Raw genomic sequence first — 15,615 nt, forward strand, 5'->3', positions numbered from 1 at the left:
AGGGTACGCATCCCGGCCCCTTCCGCTCCCCGCGTACCCGGCCCTCACCTCTACGGTCGGGATCGGCGCAGCCAAATGCTCCGGGGTCAAGTTCCCAAACTCCTCCGCAAGCATGTCCATGCTGCTCACGAAGAAGGAAGAAGCAAACCAAACCCCCACGCCCGCCTTCGCTGCCTCAAGCGAAATGCAGCTCTCCAGGAGAGCGGTGCGCGGAGGCCTAAGTGGTCCCCGCCGCGCAGGTTAATTGAACACGCGACAGAAAGGTTCCGCCTGCTTCCGACCCGAACCTGCGGTGGAACCCGGATGTAGCTGAGGCGAAACTGGGACATTGCGCCCCCTGGTGTCGCACGGAGGTCTCGCGCAGGTAATCCTAAACCCCAGCCGACAGGTTTATTTCCAATTATCCGGTAATTGAGACCAATAGACCATATTGGTTATAATTTTTAAAATAAATCTAAGAAAAAAGAGTAAACGGATGACTTGCGCAACTTGAGCCACTGAGGCAGAGAATTCGTGTAATTCAGTCCAAAACTACATGTTGTGTAGTATGGAAAAATAGGAAACTTACCAAATGTCCAGTAGTAGGGGATTTGGGTAAAAAAAATGATGGTGCCTGCATGTGATATTGAAAAATTATGGTGCCTGCATTATTCAAAGATTAAAATAACCATAAAGTGAGGGGGTACTCACTCACTAGAGAGTAGAGCATAACAGGACAATAATTAAGACAGTGTTATATTCTAAAAGGAGTAGAGGTAAGATCCAGGAATAAATATCAGCACGTGGAGAAGTTTAGTATGAAAAGGTGACATTTTAAATCAGTAGAAGAAAAATGAATTATCCAATAAATGATGTTGGAACAGCTGATTAGCCATTTAGAAAAAATACATCTAAATGAATCCTGTATGGATGATATACTTAAATGTTAACAAAATTTGAGAAGAAAATGTAAGTGAATTCATAACAATTCATAACATTGTGGAGATGACGGCTTTCAAGGATGGCAACACCAACATTGTAAAGCATTCATAGATTTCATAATACAATTCTCACTGTACTTTGATTCCATGAAAATTACTTTTTTTTTTTAATCACCGTGAAGAGAGTTGTTTAAAAACACAGGTTGCAAAAGACGAAAGCTTGGTATCCCTAATTTAAAATGAACTCAAACAAATCAATCGGAAAATCCCTTTGGGAAAAACAAGGCCAAAGATACCAACAGTTGTTTAATGGGTACGAGCTTCAGTTTGGGTCTATACGAAAGTTCTGGAGGTGGATGGTGGTGATGATAACACAACAGTGTGAATGTACTTAAGGCCACTGAATGGTACACTTAAAAATAGTTAATATGGTAAATCTTAGGTATATTTTACTGCAATAAATTATGGGAATTTGTTAAATACACATTTGTCATTTTCTCATGAATGTATAGGCCTTGCACCAGGTTAGTCTAATTTCTGAATTAGCTGCTGCAAGTAAACTTCAGTTGCCTGTATCTTCTAAATATTGCACTGTTGTGCTGATGTCTGAAAGTAGGAGGAGAAAGGAAAGAGAAATGAGAAGAATCAACTCCTGCTCTTTAAGATCTTACAGTTTACTTAAAGAGACAGGTACACTTTTGTATCACCCTTCTGAATTACCAGAGAGCAACCTATTCAGAATCTAGCCTGAAAGGAGCCATGACGTAGTTTTTTGATAGGAGACATCTCAAGGTTGGCTTCTGGGAGCTTCTGGAACAGGGACTGTTTTGTCTGTCTTCGTAGTCCTAGCTCCTAACCCATTGAATAAACATGTTGAAAAAATAATTTGAAAGAAAAGCATACAATGAGTGATACCAAACTCAGTATTATCTTTCAGTTTTAATCCTAATTTTTAAATTTTGTTTTAGTTTCTCTCGGAAAGAGGAGGACGTTGGTAGCCGTGGTCCCAGGTTCCTGCATGGCGATCAATGGTTGGCTGATGCTGAGTGGTGGTGGCTGAGATCGCAGCTGCCACCATCCTACCTTCCTTACACCTGCCTGGCCCCCGAGGTACGGCATTGGCAACCCCAAGTCAAATCAGTGAATTCTTTCTGATCTCCTTAGGGGCTAGATTTTTAAAACCAAAAAGCCAGGAACAGTCTCTTGATTTCTCTGTCTTCTGCTGTCACATCTTTTTCCAGAGCTATGGGTGCAAAGAGACTGATGGTTTGAATAGGGAAAGGAAATTGCAGAGGGAAAAATGATTGATATCTTGGACTACTATCCCATCACTTACGTATAAAATGTTTTGGTAGCCAGATGAGAAAGTGATCAATGCCACTGGGGTTGGAGAGGAGAACAGGGAGCAATGGTTAAAGGAGTATAAAGGGCAAGAAAAAGCAGAGGTGTCCAAGCTGGGCCCTGAAACATTAGAATGTCAGTTTCTTGAGTGTACTCTTTGCCAGACATTAGAATCATACTTTATGTGTATTCTCTGGTTTAATAATGAACCCCAGGGGGATAAGTATGATGGATAACTATGATTATCCCCACTTGACAGATGAGGAGACTAAGGCTCATAGTAGGAGTTAAGAAATTTGCCAAGCAGAGTTGGAATTTAAATTCGTAATTATCTGATGCCAGAGCCCATGCTTTTACCCACTCTATTATTATACCACACTGAAAGAAAAGTGGTGGAAGGCATTTCAAGCAGAGAAAAATGCCTGAGCAATGGCATGAAGGTTGTAGATAACACAATCCCACATTCTGGCAATTGAGTGTGGGGCTTCAGTCGGGCTATCAAGGGAAGTGTCTGTAGATGACACTATAAAAATCCACTGGGGCTGATCATTGACCTTTATGCCATGTTACAGTTACACCTTATTATGAGAGGCTCAACACGAAGATACTAGGAACAAAAGAAAAAGATCATCCTCTCTTCAAAACCTTCATGCATTCAGGCTGGGAAAAAATATGTACGGTCCTGATTTCTATACCTGAATCCATTGATAATAGAACTAGAGAAGACCAGAACAATGTTGGAGAAAGAATAAGGGCTCTTCAGTCTGACGAGGCAAGGGCAGAGAGGGAATCCTTGAAGTCTGTTATTTCACAGAGAGGAAGGTGAGGAGGAACATAAACAAAAGTCTCCACTGTAGTCAGAGAACATTCTGCATTTTGAGTAAGACTGGGTGGTCCAAAAACCTCTAGCAGCTGCCGTGCCCACAGGCTTTTCCCTGAAAGCCTTACTTTGTGTCATGTGACATCACCATCCTGCCAAAAGCCATAGGGCTAGGAATCGGCCAAAGACAGCCATATAAGGAAGCCAAGGTGGCTTGTCATGAGACCCCTACCCAAGGAGGGACAGTGGGAGAGGAGGAATGCATACCAAGCAGGGGCAAATAACCCAATTGTATTCTCTCTCCTGCGACGTTTTTAATTAAGATGAACCAAAAGGGAGGGCAGCAGCAGGAAGCAGAAGCAGACAAGTAAACACCAAGTCAGCATTCGGTAGCAACACGACCGTGAGAAATACTTTTCATTGGGTGACCTAAGGAACCAATGTAGCAAGTGGTTAAGGGCACACATTTCAGGGTTTGACTCCTTGGGTTCAAGTACATTGACCAGCTCTGTGACCTTGGATGACTTCCTTAGCCTCTCTGGGTCTCATTTTGCACATGTGGGAAAAAAGATAGAGCCTTCCTCACAGCATATCTCGCAGTTATGTGAGATCATATATATTAGATGCTTAACGGTAGTGCTTGCCATGTGGTAAGTGCTTGGTGGCTATTATGATTCTATTCTGGAAAAAAAAATTACATTCAAATTCTTGACCAAGTCTAAGTGCAGCTGCTGGGATACATTCCTGGGTTTCCTTCCCCCCCCCCCCCCATAAAGCCTTATACTAAACCCCGAGGTCCCTTTTCTCTGAAACCTGAAAGAGGCTAACGTAGTAGTAAGCTTAGAAATGAAAAGATAATACTTCACTGCAAAAATAGAGAACAAGAGGACACAAGTTGATTATACAAACATAGTCTCTAAAAGATCAGGTTAAATCATGGAGAATAAAGTCACAATGGATTACTAAAGGAAATCAGAACCTGTTGGTTTTGTCACTGTCCTTTGAAGATGACATCCAGGTGGCTGTCCTCTGGATGCAGCTTTCCACACACCCTTGAGTGTCTCTGTCAGTGACAATATTGGGCTTAATGGACCATGCTTCTGATGAGATACGACAGTTTTTGTTCTTTTGCACTTAAGTCTTAATCATCACGTCTCACAATACTAAAACCCTTGAAGCTTGAAAGAGATTTAGAACTAATAAATTAACAGTTATTATCATGTGTTCTGGCTACACTATGCTTTAGAATTTGCAATTTCAAGTACATTATCTCGTTTGATTCTCACTGTATCTGCCAGGTAAGCAGGGAATAGAATAGGCAGGTAGGGTAGGAAACCTCCATTTAGAGGGTTCAGGGAGATTAAAATACTGGCTTGAGTTTATATAGCTATTAAGTAGTAGAAGTGAATTCCAACTCAAGTCTTGTGACTCTCAGTCTGGTCCTTTTACCAAAGGAATGGAAAATTTTGCAACTTACTATCAGAGGGAGCACAGGCTGGACTTTATTTTCAAGAAGGGGGTCTAGTCAGAAGTAAAAATATGTGGCACAAAAGGTGCCACTTCATTCCCCAGGCCCATGGCATACTTTGCCAGTCAGACACAGAATTCTCTGCTGCTTATCTTGGATCTAGCTTCAAAATCCTCTGAACACAGTGTTCTGGGGAGATACTACTAAAAAGAGTAGACACATGATTTTAAACTAATTTTTATGAAAAGAAGGTTTTGTGTTCAAGGAAGCTGAATGCTTCCCAATATTCATGTCAGCCTTTCTCCTGGGCACATTTTCCTGCCTTCCTTGCAGTTACATGAGGCCACAGGATTAGGTTCTAGAACAGACCATGGATGGACGTGGGCAGTCCTTTTCTTTCCCTTTCTACTGAGGGAATGGAGAAGACTCTGAAGATGTAGGGGACAGCTGAGTGACAAAATGGACAGAAGTTGGGTCCCTGAATGGCTGAATGGAGTAGCCACCCTGCCCCCACCATACTAACCTACCCCCCTACCCCCTGCTTTGAACGATAATTTGAGAAATAAGGCTCTACTGAGGCCACCGTGACTTGGGAGTTATACGGTCAGCAGTTCATCTACACCCACTAGTAAAGGTGACTTCATGTGACTCTGCCCTTCCTTGAATCATCTCTCGGTGATTGCAGCGGGTGGTCTCCTCATACATTTCCTACAATCAAAATGTAAAGACCTCATGAATGTGGACTTGTTTTTCTCTTTCTGCTCCTCAGCATTGCCGTCCCATTTGGGAGAAAGCCTTAGTTGGGTGACATTTGGCGGGACCACAGGAGTCCCAAGGGTCAGCTACTCCCTCATCCCATCCCTTGCAAGTTAGAGCCTGGGCACTTGACCTAGATTTTTCCAACTGAATGTTGATATCCGGGACTGAGTCTTGAGCAAATGAGGCAAAGAAGCAAGGACAGTTGAGAAATCAATCTCTGCAGCCACACACTGAATCCACCTTGGCTGGAGTCCTGCAGTGTGGCATTGCCTTGGTTCCTACCCACTTTTCCAGCCTGATTCCCCAGATTAAATAGATTCTGTGAGGGACTTAATACCTATCCAGTAAACTCTCTTCCTGCTTCAGTTAGCCAGAGTCTGTTTCTACTGCTTCTACCGTGTGTGCGTATGTAAGTGCATATATGCACACAACACAGGCATATTCCAGCACCAACAGCACGTGTTTTTTGCCAGGGCAGTCTTTCCAAGACAAAAATTTGTTCATAACTTTTTTCTTTCAAAAGATTCAATGATTTTTTTTATCTTTCAGGACAGAAACCATACATTTCCGCATGACACCCCAGAACCTTTTTACATTTGTTTCTCCTCTCATCACTTTTACTCTTCTACCATATGCTGGTCCCTGGGCTCACCGTTTCTCTACACAATTGTGTTCACCGGGCACTTGGCCTGTCGTGCCTTTCCCTTTCCTGGCGTCTTGGCAAGTTCCTGCCTGTCCTCAAGTTCTAGCTCAAGAAGGATGCCCACGAAATAGAGTGATGATTTTTCCTCTAGCACTATGTTTTACAGCCCTTACTACACTTGACTGTAATTGTTCACAAGTTTGTTCTTCTTACTAGGTAATAAACTTCTTGGGGGCAGTGTCTGTCTAGTTATCTATCAAAACACCTAAGATACTTCTTGGCACATAATAGATGGTCAATAGGTGTTTGCTGACTGACTGAATGAATAAACATGACCCCATGTCTGTAAGACTCTGACGATCAGCATTGAATCATTCTAGAACAACCACAACAAAGACTGCTATATTCCAGCCCTGAGCCACCCAAAAGTGGTTTAGAAGACAGACACTCGCTGTGTTGAAACAATGTTTAATGTTTAAAATTAAACAGTGCACACAATACATGTTTTAGCGGTAGATGAATGAAAAGGTGTGTATGGTGTTTAATAAAACTGACATTACAAAACAAGACCATGTTAAGAAAACCCTAAAAGTAGAAGTAAACATTTAGATAAAAACCAAATAACATGCTAAGGGATATGATTTAAAAATCCTAATAAATGCAGTTGCCTAAATCCAGACTTGAGACACTGAGATTTATTTTGCCACTTAGAAAAAGAAAAAAAGCAGAATGCCCTTCATTTTAAATGCATTAAAAAAAAAGTTTGTACATTGTTTTCCTGCTGGCAACTGCAGTATAATCAAGTATATAAGAATACCAGCTGGATTCCAATCTGATAATTGAAAAACGCACCTGGTCTTCCTGTTCAGTATACAGTTCACCCCAGAAAGCGACAAAAAAAAAAAAAAAAAAAAAAATCACACTACTTTTCTATGTCAGACCCTCCCTGCCACCCATGCCCCAAAGTTGAAAACTACTTCAAGAGAAAATGAAAACAAATCTTCAGCACCTTATGGTTTCTAAGCATGGGCAGCGTGCAAACAGAAAGAGGGAAGAAATGGGTAAGGCTAATAACGTGCTCTTCAGTAAATTTCAACTTATGTACAGCTGCTTAAATGGACAGAATGGCTGATTTATATGTATTGGTCATTGTGAGAAAAAAAATTGACTTTCAAAATTTCCTCAAATTTTGGCAGATCCCTCCAAAATGTGAAGATTGGAGATAATCTATTCACATACTCCTTTCCTAGAACTTTGTCAAATAAAGGAGTAGCACCATAATGGTGGAGGTGGTGGGGAGGAAAAGGGGGCGAGGAAGAGAGGCGAGAACTTCTTTTGACCTCTTACCACTCTTCCCCACCATCCTAGTAAGGTTCAATGAGTCCTTATTAAACGAAACAATCAAAAATGTGTTTTATGTAAATAAAGCACTTTCTGGACTGAGTCCACCCAAACTGTAGTGCTTCCCCTTAACACTTCAAATGAAGCATGTAATTCCAGGACAGGCAGAATTTTCTAATATCCAATGACAAGCAGTGCCCGCTTGGCAAGGTTTGATTTAATGCTCACAAATGTCAAATGGTAATGCTACTTAGAAGAGCATCTTGGTCACAGCAGGGTTACACAATTTAATCAGCGCAGCAGGCATTTGTTGCAATTTATATGGTTAAAAAATCCAAAGTTTATTCCTTTTTTTGTGAACGTCACTGAGAATGGGGATCTCCTGGGCATCTTGTTTTGTTAACTTCCCTTCTTACAAGTAAACTAATTCAAACCATCTGCCTTGTGTAAAAATATTAAAATCTTATATAATCCTTACCAATGGCCTGAGAAATGCAAAGACATTCACTAAGAGATTTGTGCAAAAATTATTTCTCTCAGAGAGCAGGATTGCAAGAATAAATCAACCTCCAGAATAAAATTTTAGAAGGCATTTGTTTCTATTTTCACTAAATGAACAAGGGAGGTTTTATCTAAAATTTGCATATAGCTTTAAAAGATGTAATAAATTTAAACTCTACACAAATACTGACAATTGGTATTATAAAATGTGAATAGCTACATCTGTGGAATTTTAGGACTTACTATGTAAGTTTTTGTTACACATTAATAAAATTTCATTGTACATTTCAAATACAATTATGCTTCCTTCACATCATATATTCAGAATACCAATCCCCTTCGTTATTCTCACAACTTTCAACCCTTTTAAGTTGTACCAAAGTTAAAAACCATTCGATTTGATAGTGACAAGTGAGGAGCTACAACTCCTTAAGGGTTGAATGAATAAGCCAGATATAAATGCTTTTAAGAAAACATTTACAAGTAGTATATAGGTAATATAATTGATTACAAATTGCTTTCTGTTCATGAAAAACATCTCTTCTGAACTTGAAAATGATGCATGAATGGGACTAGGTGATGAGCGTGTCTTCTGCAATGCTACCATTACTGGGTTACACAGACGCGGGCTAACACTGCACCACGGATGGGACTGAGAATGTGTCACATCTGTAATGCCATCGATGGAAACAGACTGGGTACCGAAGGGCTGGATTTCCAATCTCTCGTCCAATGTCAGTCAGTTCCTCTTAGTTCCTCTTTAGTTAGCAGGAGATGAGGCATCCGCCTTCCCCAGCCCTTCCTCACCGAAGAGCAGCTTTCGAAGTATATTTGCATAAAATGGTCCATACACTTGTTTGTTGAAATTCACAATGTTTGCGTATTGACAGCCTAGCACTTCCAGCTCCTGCTGAATGACAGCAAGGCCTCCAGGTACAGGAGGCATGCATTTTTGAGGGCTTGGAAGACAAAGGAGGCTCTTCAAGTATAGCTGGATTCGTTTATCTGGGGAAAAGGAAAATATCTTTATCTGTCCCATTATTAAAGCATATAATTAAAAAAAATGAGAATAGGTGGATTGCAATAATACTCCCAATTCTTTACCCTCCCTATATCCATGCCCTTTATAAGGTAGCTTTGCAGCTCTTCCCATCAAAGGCTGGAGTCTGTTTCCCCAGGTCTTGAATTGGGGCTGGCCTTATGACTTGCTTTGGCCAATACACAATGCCGCACAAATGACGGTCTGTAGTTCCACGCCAAGGCCTTGCGAGGCATGGTTCACATCTGCCCTCTCTACCTACTATGTGAACAATGTGGGCTTGATGAAAGCCCACCTCGAGGAAAGCCCTGCTCTTCTGAGGCCATTCGAGATCAACCTGTAGCCAATCAACTCCCAAACCCTTGAGAGAACCCAGCAAGATCAGCAGGGCTACCTGCCACAGATGACCACACAGGCATGCGTAAGGCCGGCAAGACCAAAAGAATTACCGGGTGCCTCCACAGACTTCTGAGCAATACTAAATGTTGGGTTTTTTTTAAGCTATGGAGTTTGAGGGTGACTTATTTTGCAGTTACAGCTAACTGATAAAAAATGTAGAATACTTTGGGGGTAAGGCAGGGAATCTTTTACAAAACTTCAATACTTAATAACGGTAATTTTAGTTATGTACACTAAAGCTGAGTTTATAAACTGGCACTGCCAGTTTGGCCCTCACACTGTTTTGTTTTTAAACCATTTAAAATTAGAGGATTTCACAGAGAAATCCGAATTTCTGGTTCCTCTTAAAATCTAGAGAGCTGGCAAACTTGAGGGGCCCAGTTACCACATGGCAAGGGTGACCACACATCCAGGTTTTCCAAGGACAGTTGAACTTTATGCCTGTGGTCTTGGCATAAGTAAAAAGAGCACTGTCAAAAATGTCCTGGTTTGGACAATACATGATACATTCACCCCACACACGGCCAACCATCTGGAGGCACCAAGGAAAGGCCACCCCCACTGGCACTCCCGCTTGCCAGCTTTACCCTTTCTGCTTCAGTGTATCTGCGTTGGAGAGTACTTCACAGAAGCATGCAAATGCACGACTGAAGGAGGCTGCAGAAGTACTGGGCACATAGGACCCGACAAACCAGACTTGCTACAGCCCATGCTGTTCCAAGGAACTTCTTTGGCCTTGGAAACACAAATCTCACAAATAAGTTTACTAAGGAGAACAAACTCCATCAAATACAGACAACTATGACATTAATGAAACACTTCTCCCACAAGTCACATGTTCCAGCCAGATCTGGCATAGAACTCCATTTCCCAATATCCCGTGTCCACGTCTTAGCTGGAATTGTTTCCTCTTACTAGAATTCTCTTCCATCTCACCTCATTATCTGCCCCAAGTCAGAAGCAGCCTTCAATGCCAAGGCTAACGTGGCCTCCTGCTGTGGCTCTCCCTCACCTCTGTTACACTATCACATCGGATTATTGTTAAGTGGAGACTGTGCCTCTCGCTTAGACAGTGAGCTCTCTGAGCGTGGGGGCTGTGTCCTTTTTGTCCTTATAGCCCTGGTCTGGCATGGGGCAGGCCCGTCACAAATGCTGGCTGAATTAAAGTGAGAATGGAATGGAAAAGGTCTGTAAAGATCAGTCAAACTGAAAGCAATGGGAGTCAGGGAGGAATGGGTGCTGGAGAAGGCAGTCAGAGGTTTTAATGTATGCCTGATCCGTAAATTTGCCAGCAAGAAGAAATGATTCATGTATGCATCACCTGTACAACTGAAAATTACTGTTTAAAAACAGACGGCAATAAGCATGCAAATCTACACAGTTGGTAGTCTACAAATAATTTTTACCTGGCTTTAATACGCATTTGAAAACATAAATTGGTTTGAAGGAAACTTTTCTGATTATCTTCTTAAAAGGCTAAGAGCCACAGCAGGAGTCGTAATTGCACGGTAAATAAATAGTACATCAACTAAACACAAAAGAAGGCAGACCATGGAGACAGTGAACAGGGAGGAAAACCATGGCTAACGATGGTCAAGTCCTTTTTATGTCCTCTAAGCACTTAATTTATTCTAACTCTCTTATGGGCAAAAAATTAAGAATCAATTGTGTACTAAATTTCCTGTGAGACTGGTTGCCTGACTCTCCAGAGCCCAGGTCTATTTTCATCACAAATATGGTCCAAACACTTGCCCGCAAGATTGTTTAGAGAATAAAAGTCTTTTAAAACTGTTATTATGCTGACGTTCTGTCTCCTCTGTGGACGAGTCAGTTTTTAGGCCAAGACTAAAATGACAGAAGCATTTGTCCAATTAGGAGCAGCCAAAACTGAGTCGCTGCCAAAGGCGTGTCCTTGGCTTCCAGAGTCCAAGGAGAGCTGCTCAAGTGAGTCATTCAAGTTGCTAAGCAACAATACTTTGAGGTTAAAAAATGCTTTCAATTTGTAAAAGAACAGGAAAGTTGGACTGGGGAGAGTGGGGTCGAAAAAAGTTGCTTTACTGGATTGTAGGCGGCCACCTTGGGGTGGGGCATCCGCTGGCCCCCAGCCTCCCTCTCTCCTCTGACTTTGCAAGTACTTCCCTTATCCAAAGCAAGGGCACGGAGGACACCTGGGTGCCCTGGCCACCCTGCCCAAGCAGCAGGGCTCCAGCAGTGCCCACCAGAGCAGTTAAGAATCTGAGCTCCAGAGTCAGACAGGCTCAGTAAGAATCCCTGCTCTGCAACCGGCTAGTTACGTGACCTCAGGGGAGAGTCACTTAATCACTGTAAGTCTCCACGGTGTTCGCCCCTTGCACAAACATTTATTCAATGTCAACTGGCCCAGCGTAATATAAGGACACAGCAGTGAACAATCATGCACCCCGTTCTCATGAGGCCTGCACACTAGTGGGTGGCTGGCGGTACGTGGCAGAGGCTGCAGATAGTCTGCCCCTCTTCCTCTGAGAATTCCATCTTCCAGACATTAGCTGATCAGCTGGAGACGACGGGCTGAGGACAGGTGTATGTCAGCAATGAAAGTTAGGCAGGAAAGCGTTCAGCCACAGGCGGCCGTGGTTAGGCTGTGTTATCACCTGTCACCTCAGCAGCCTGCAGCACTGCACACCAGACTGCTCTTTTCTTGGGAAGGGTGACGCCTTGAGCTCTTAAGGGGCCTGTGTGACCTAGATCTCCAGCATTCTGTATCCCAGGGATAAGGATGAGAGAAACTATTTGAGAGCCTCAAATAAATACCAAGTGTTTGTATTCTCAGGGAAGTCAATGTTGTACTTCAAAACCTTGCAGACTAGTCCTAGAATGTTAGCACTTAAGTTCTAATTTGACAGCCATTTCCTTCTTCGTCTTTATCCCTCACCCTCTGTAGTAGACTCCTGCTTTGTGCCCTCTCCCCCTTCTTCTGGCCATAGCCCCAGATCTTGTCTGGGGGGAACCATCTGTCCCCTACACTCAGACCAGGTTTCACAGTAAAGCAGGAACTGAACACATGTCTCGAGCCTAAGTTCCTTCTCCTCTGGCCACCAAGACTGATTCGAGAACGGGACATGACCAACGATCAGGCCAACTGGAGCCAATGAGACTCAATTCTGGCATCATTACTGGAGCTAAGAGGGAAGCCGACTCCTTGTTTCTAGCTTGACTTAACGTCTTTTCAGCTGAAGCTGTCTTCCTAGGATAGGCAGAGACTACGTAGGAGACAGACAGTCCCAAGGAAGGCAGTGCTGAGGGCTGGCGGTGGAGGAACTAGGACCAGGGACACAGTCTGAGCTCATAGGAAACAGTAGCTGCAGCCAGCCCTTTCAGTTATATGAGAAAATACATTCCCCTTCTGCTTAAGCTAGTGTAGAAGTCTAGGTTCTCTGGCACAGGAAACAGAAAAAGTCCTAAAGGATACATTGTTCATTTTCCCCATTCACCAACACAATTTGATGCCCAGATATTCACTTTTTAACAGCAAGTACCAAAAAAAGCCCACCCGTTATGCTTCCCAATTCCACAGCCTTTTCACGCTGTCTCTTTAAGCCTGAGTAAGAACGGGTCCTCAGCTGGCTTAGGCTAGCTCACGGCAGGACCAATATCTGCTTTCTGTGAACATACGGCCGGCTGGTTTGGACTGTTGTATTTATTTACTAGGATTTTAACATTACTGGCAGCATTTTATTTTCTCCATAAAAATGTATTGGCGGGATAGAAAGATAGAAGACCCTGAAATATCCCCCCACTCCACTATGTATATACACACAGAAGTAGTTGAGTCCCAAACCTTTAAAAATATTAATACTTCCTTCATATTTTCAACATTTATTCTCCAAAAGAAGCAGGTAACCTGTTTAAGACTAAATTTTGATTAACACTTAACATTAGTCATAACCAGCAAGTGAAAGCAAATTGGATTTGAAGCAGAGACCCATAAAAACATGAGGACCCACCAATCAAAGACCGGATAGGATTGTCCTTTTCTTCGATGCTTGAAAATTGACCTATGAGATTAGCTTGAACGTCAGCATTTAAAGTGGGGAAGCCTCTCTCCAGCAGGGACTTGTTAACCTCAGCACAAGTCTGAACACCAATAGAATTCAGGACTTCCTTCAAGTTAAAGGTCCTACAAAACACAAAACAAAATCTGATCAGGGAAAGTTTTTCTTACTCAGTTTTGTTGCTGTTGTTTAATATCAACTTGTTTTAAATATCTACCATTTTTTGTTTATACAGACAACAATTACCCTTATTAGGATGAACTTAGAAAACAGTAACTCCTCCCAACCACTAACCCTTATTTGTAGCATATTTTTACACGCTTAAAACCACTAATCTGTATGTAGTGTTTATACAGGAAAGCAGAGATAGAAAAACGTGGTCCCTGAAAATAAGTCTGCAATCCCATTTTCATGTAGGACTATCAGAAAAGAAAGACCTATTTCTTAAAATAAACCCTTTGGCCTGAGTGGATTTATTAATAGAATTTTTTTTTTAGCTTTGAAAATGAGGTAGCATCAATTCCTTTATTTATGCCTGAGCAGTAAATCTGTAACACCAATCAAAAACAAGAAATGAAGATATCCAGAGTTCAATACCATAAAGGTAAATTATCTAAAACTCTTGATTTATCATAACCAAAGATAAACTCCTTCTCATTGCTCCTTTCAAGTGACTGATCAATAGCGCAAATATATAGAGCACAGAAAAATTATGAAAGGTAATTAGCAGTGGGTTATTAATGGGTAAGGAAAAAGAAGTAATTAGAAAACATATTTGTTGAGTCCACACTACTGGGGAATAAAGACTGAAAATTGCATCTCACTATCCGGAAAGGGTCTTTAAGATAACTCTGTTCAAAATGGGAATTAAAGGCCCAATGAGTGGCGGCAGTATAAAGTAGTGGTTACAGCATAAGCTGTAGTGTCACACAGACCTGAGTTCAAATCCCGACTCTACCAGTGAACTTGCTATGTGATTAGATTAGCTCTTGGCAGATTGTCAGGCACACAGTAAACGCTCAATGAGAAGAAAAAGAAAAAAAACCTGTTTATCATTATCATCATTAACAACAATAAGAAATAAGTCCTTGGTATTCTGCCTTCACTGGAATTTGTTATAAATCCACACTGGACCTGCCTTTGGGGTTCTACAACCCAAAGTTACATTCTTTATGGCAAAACTTTTACCTCCTAACTTTGACCCAACTTCCTCCTAGCTTCCACCTGCTTTTAATCAGTGAGCTCTTAGGCTAAAGGAAAAATTAATTTCAGCATAAACTATGACTTGCTATTCATAAGAAGGCAAAATTCTTGCTAGTTTTCAAAATGCATCATCAAGCCCAATATAAATGACATCTGGGTCTACTGACTATTTGGAATCATCTGCTTTTCTTTATTATCAATGTTATTACCCCATCCATAATGAGGATAATTGAGAACTGATTATAATCATTTCTGAACACAGACTGGTGGTGGGGGGGGGGGGGCGGACAGCGGATTAAACAAAACAATGAAACAACCGGATAGGCAGAACAACTATAAAGAGGACGATTCAGCAACTAAATAGTTATTAAAAGCAGCATGTATTGAGCACTTACTATGTGCCACACATCTGTACGCCACACAAAGTGTTTCACGTGAATCACTTTGAGTTCTTATAACTCCAAGGTAAGCATAAATATTATTCCCTTTTTGCAAGTGAGGAAGTGAGACCCAGGGTGATTCAGGAACTTGTTCGAGGGTACGTACATGAGAAGTCAATAGCACAGCTGGGATTTAGAACCTGGATTTAGACCCCAAAGCCTGTGCTCTTAGTAACCACACTGCTGTATGCTTTATATTAATACTAAAGCAGCACTGGGGGCTCACTAAAGGCTTAAAAAGTTTCTGGAAACGAATGGTTACCCAGTGTGGGGAAACACTAAGGTGAGACCAATTACAAAACCAGAGATTTCTTTTCATTACAGGTCTCGGGTCCCAAGCGTGAAAGAAATGAGCCTGGCAGGTTAGAACCAGAATCAGTAGAAAGGGCAGGGCCTTGAGACAGTCAGACCAGGGCTCATGCCTTGGTTTGCCCTTTTCTTGCTGTGCAGCCCAAGGTAAATCTTATTCTCTCTCTGAGCTTCAGCTCCAAATGAGAACTTTGGATTCTGTAACTGCTCGGGCTCCTTTTGGCTCTTAATATTCTAGGGTTTCATCAGATAATTTACGTGCTCCCTGAGTACTGGGCGGGAACATGGGAGAACAGGCGCATGTCCTCAGTGAGAGGAAAGAGTGCAAGTCCCTGCAAACACCTGAAAGGGCGACCAGCAGGAGGCGCTGGCCGTTTGAGACCCATGGACACCTGGTCACT

At 42.1% G+C, this 15,615-nt stretch overlaps 2 protein-coding genes and 1 long non-coding RNA gene across 4 annotated transcripts in view; 1 reads left to right on the forward strand and 2 right to left on the reverse strand.

Moving 5' to 3' along the window:
- POLR3B (RNA polymerase III subunit B) overlaps positions 1-301 on the reverse strand; it is a 111,457-nt gene extending 111,156 nt beyond the window's left edge. The window contains exon 1 of the mRNA XM_033118242.1: positions 49-301. Within this exon, the coding sequence (XP_032974133.1) occupies positions 49-120 (72 nt within the window). The 5' untranslated portion in view covers positions 121-301. The remainder of the gene's footprint in view (positions 1-48) is intronic.
- On the forward strand, positions 229-6,285 carry LOC117029174 (uncharacterized). The gene is made up of 3 exons (XR_004424190.1): positions 229-364; positions 1,889-2,030; positions 5,858-6,285. It is a non-coding gene; the product is annotated as an uncharacterized LOC117029174 (long non-coding RNA).
- Positions 6,286-6,403: 118 nt separating this feature from the next.
- Positions 6,404-15,615, reverse strand: part of TCP11L2 (t-complex 11 like 2) — a 35,276-nt gene continuing 26,064 nt past the window's right edge. For both annotated transcript variants that reach the window (XM_033118244.1, XM_033118245.1), the window contains exons 9-10: positions 13,215-13,387; positions 6,404-8,798 (exon numbers count right to left, since the gene is read on the reverse strand). In XM_033118244.1, the coding sequence (XP_032974135.1) occupies positions 8,554-8,798; positions 13,215-13,387 (418 nt within the window). In that variant the 3' untranslated portion in view covers positions 6,404-8,553. The remainder of the gene's footprint in view (positions 8,799-13,214; positions 13,388-15,615) is intronic.

This window comes from Rhinolophus ferrumequinum, chromosome 10 (genome assembly GCF_004115265.2).
Source record: "Rhinolophus ferrumequinum isolate MPI-CBG mRhiFer1 chromosome 10, mRhiFer1_v1.p, whole genome shotgun sequence".
In the NCBI taxonomy this organism is placed as follows: domain Eukaryota; kingdom Metazoa; phylum Chordata; class Mammalia; order Chiroptera; family Rhinolophidae; genus Rhinolophus; species Rhinolophus ferrumequinum.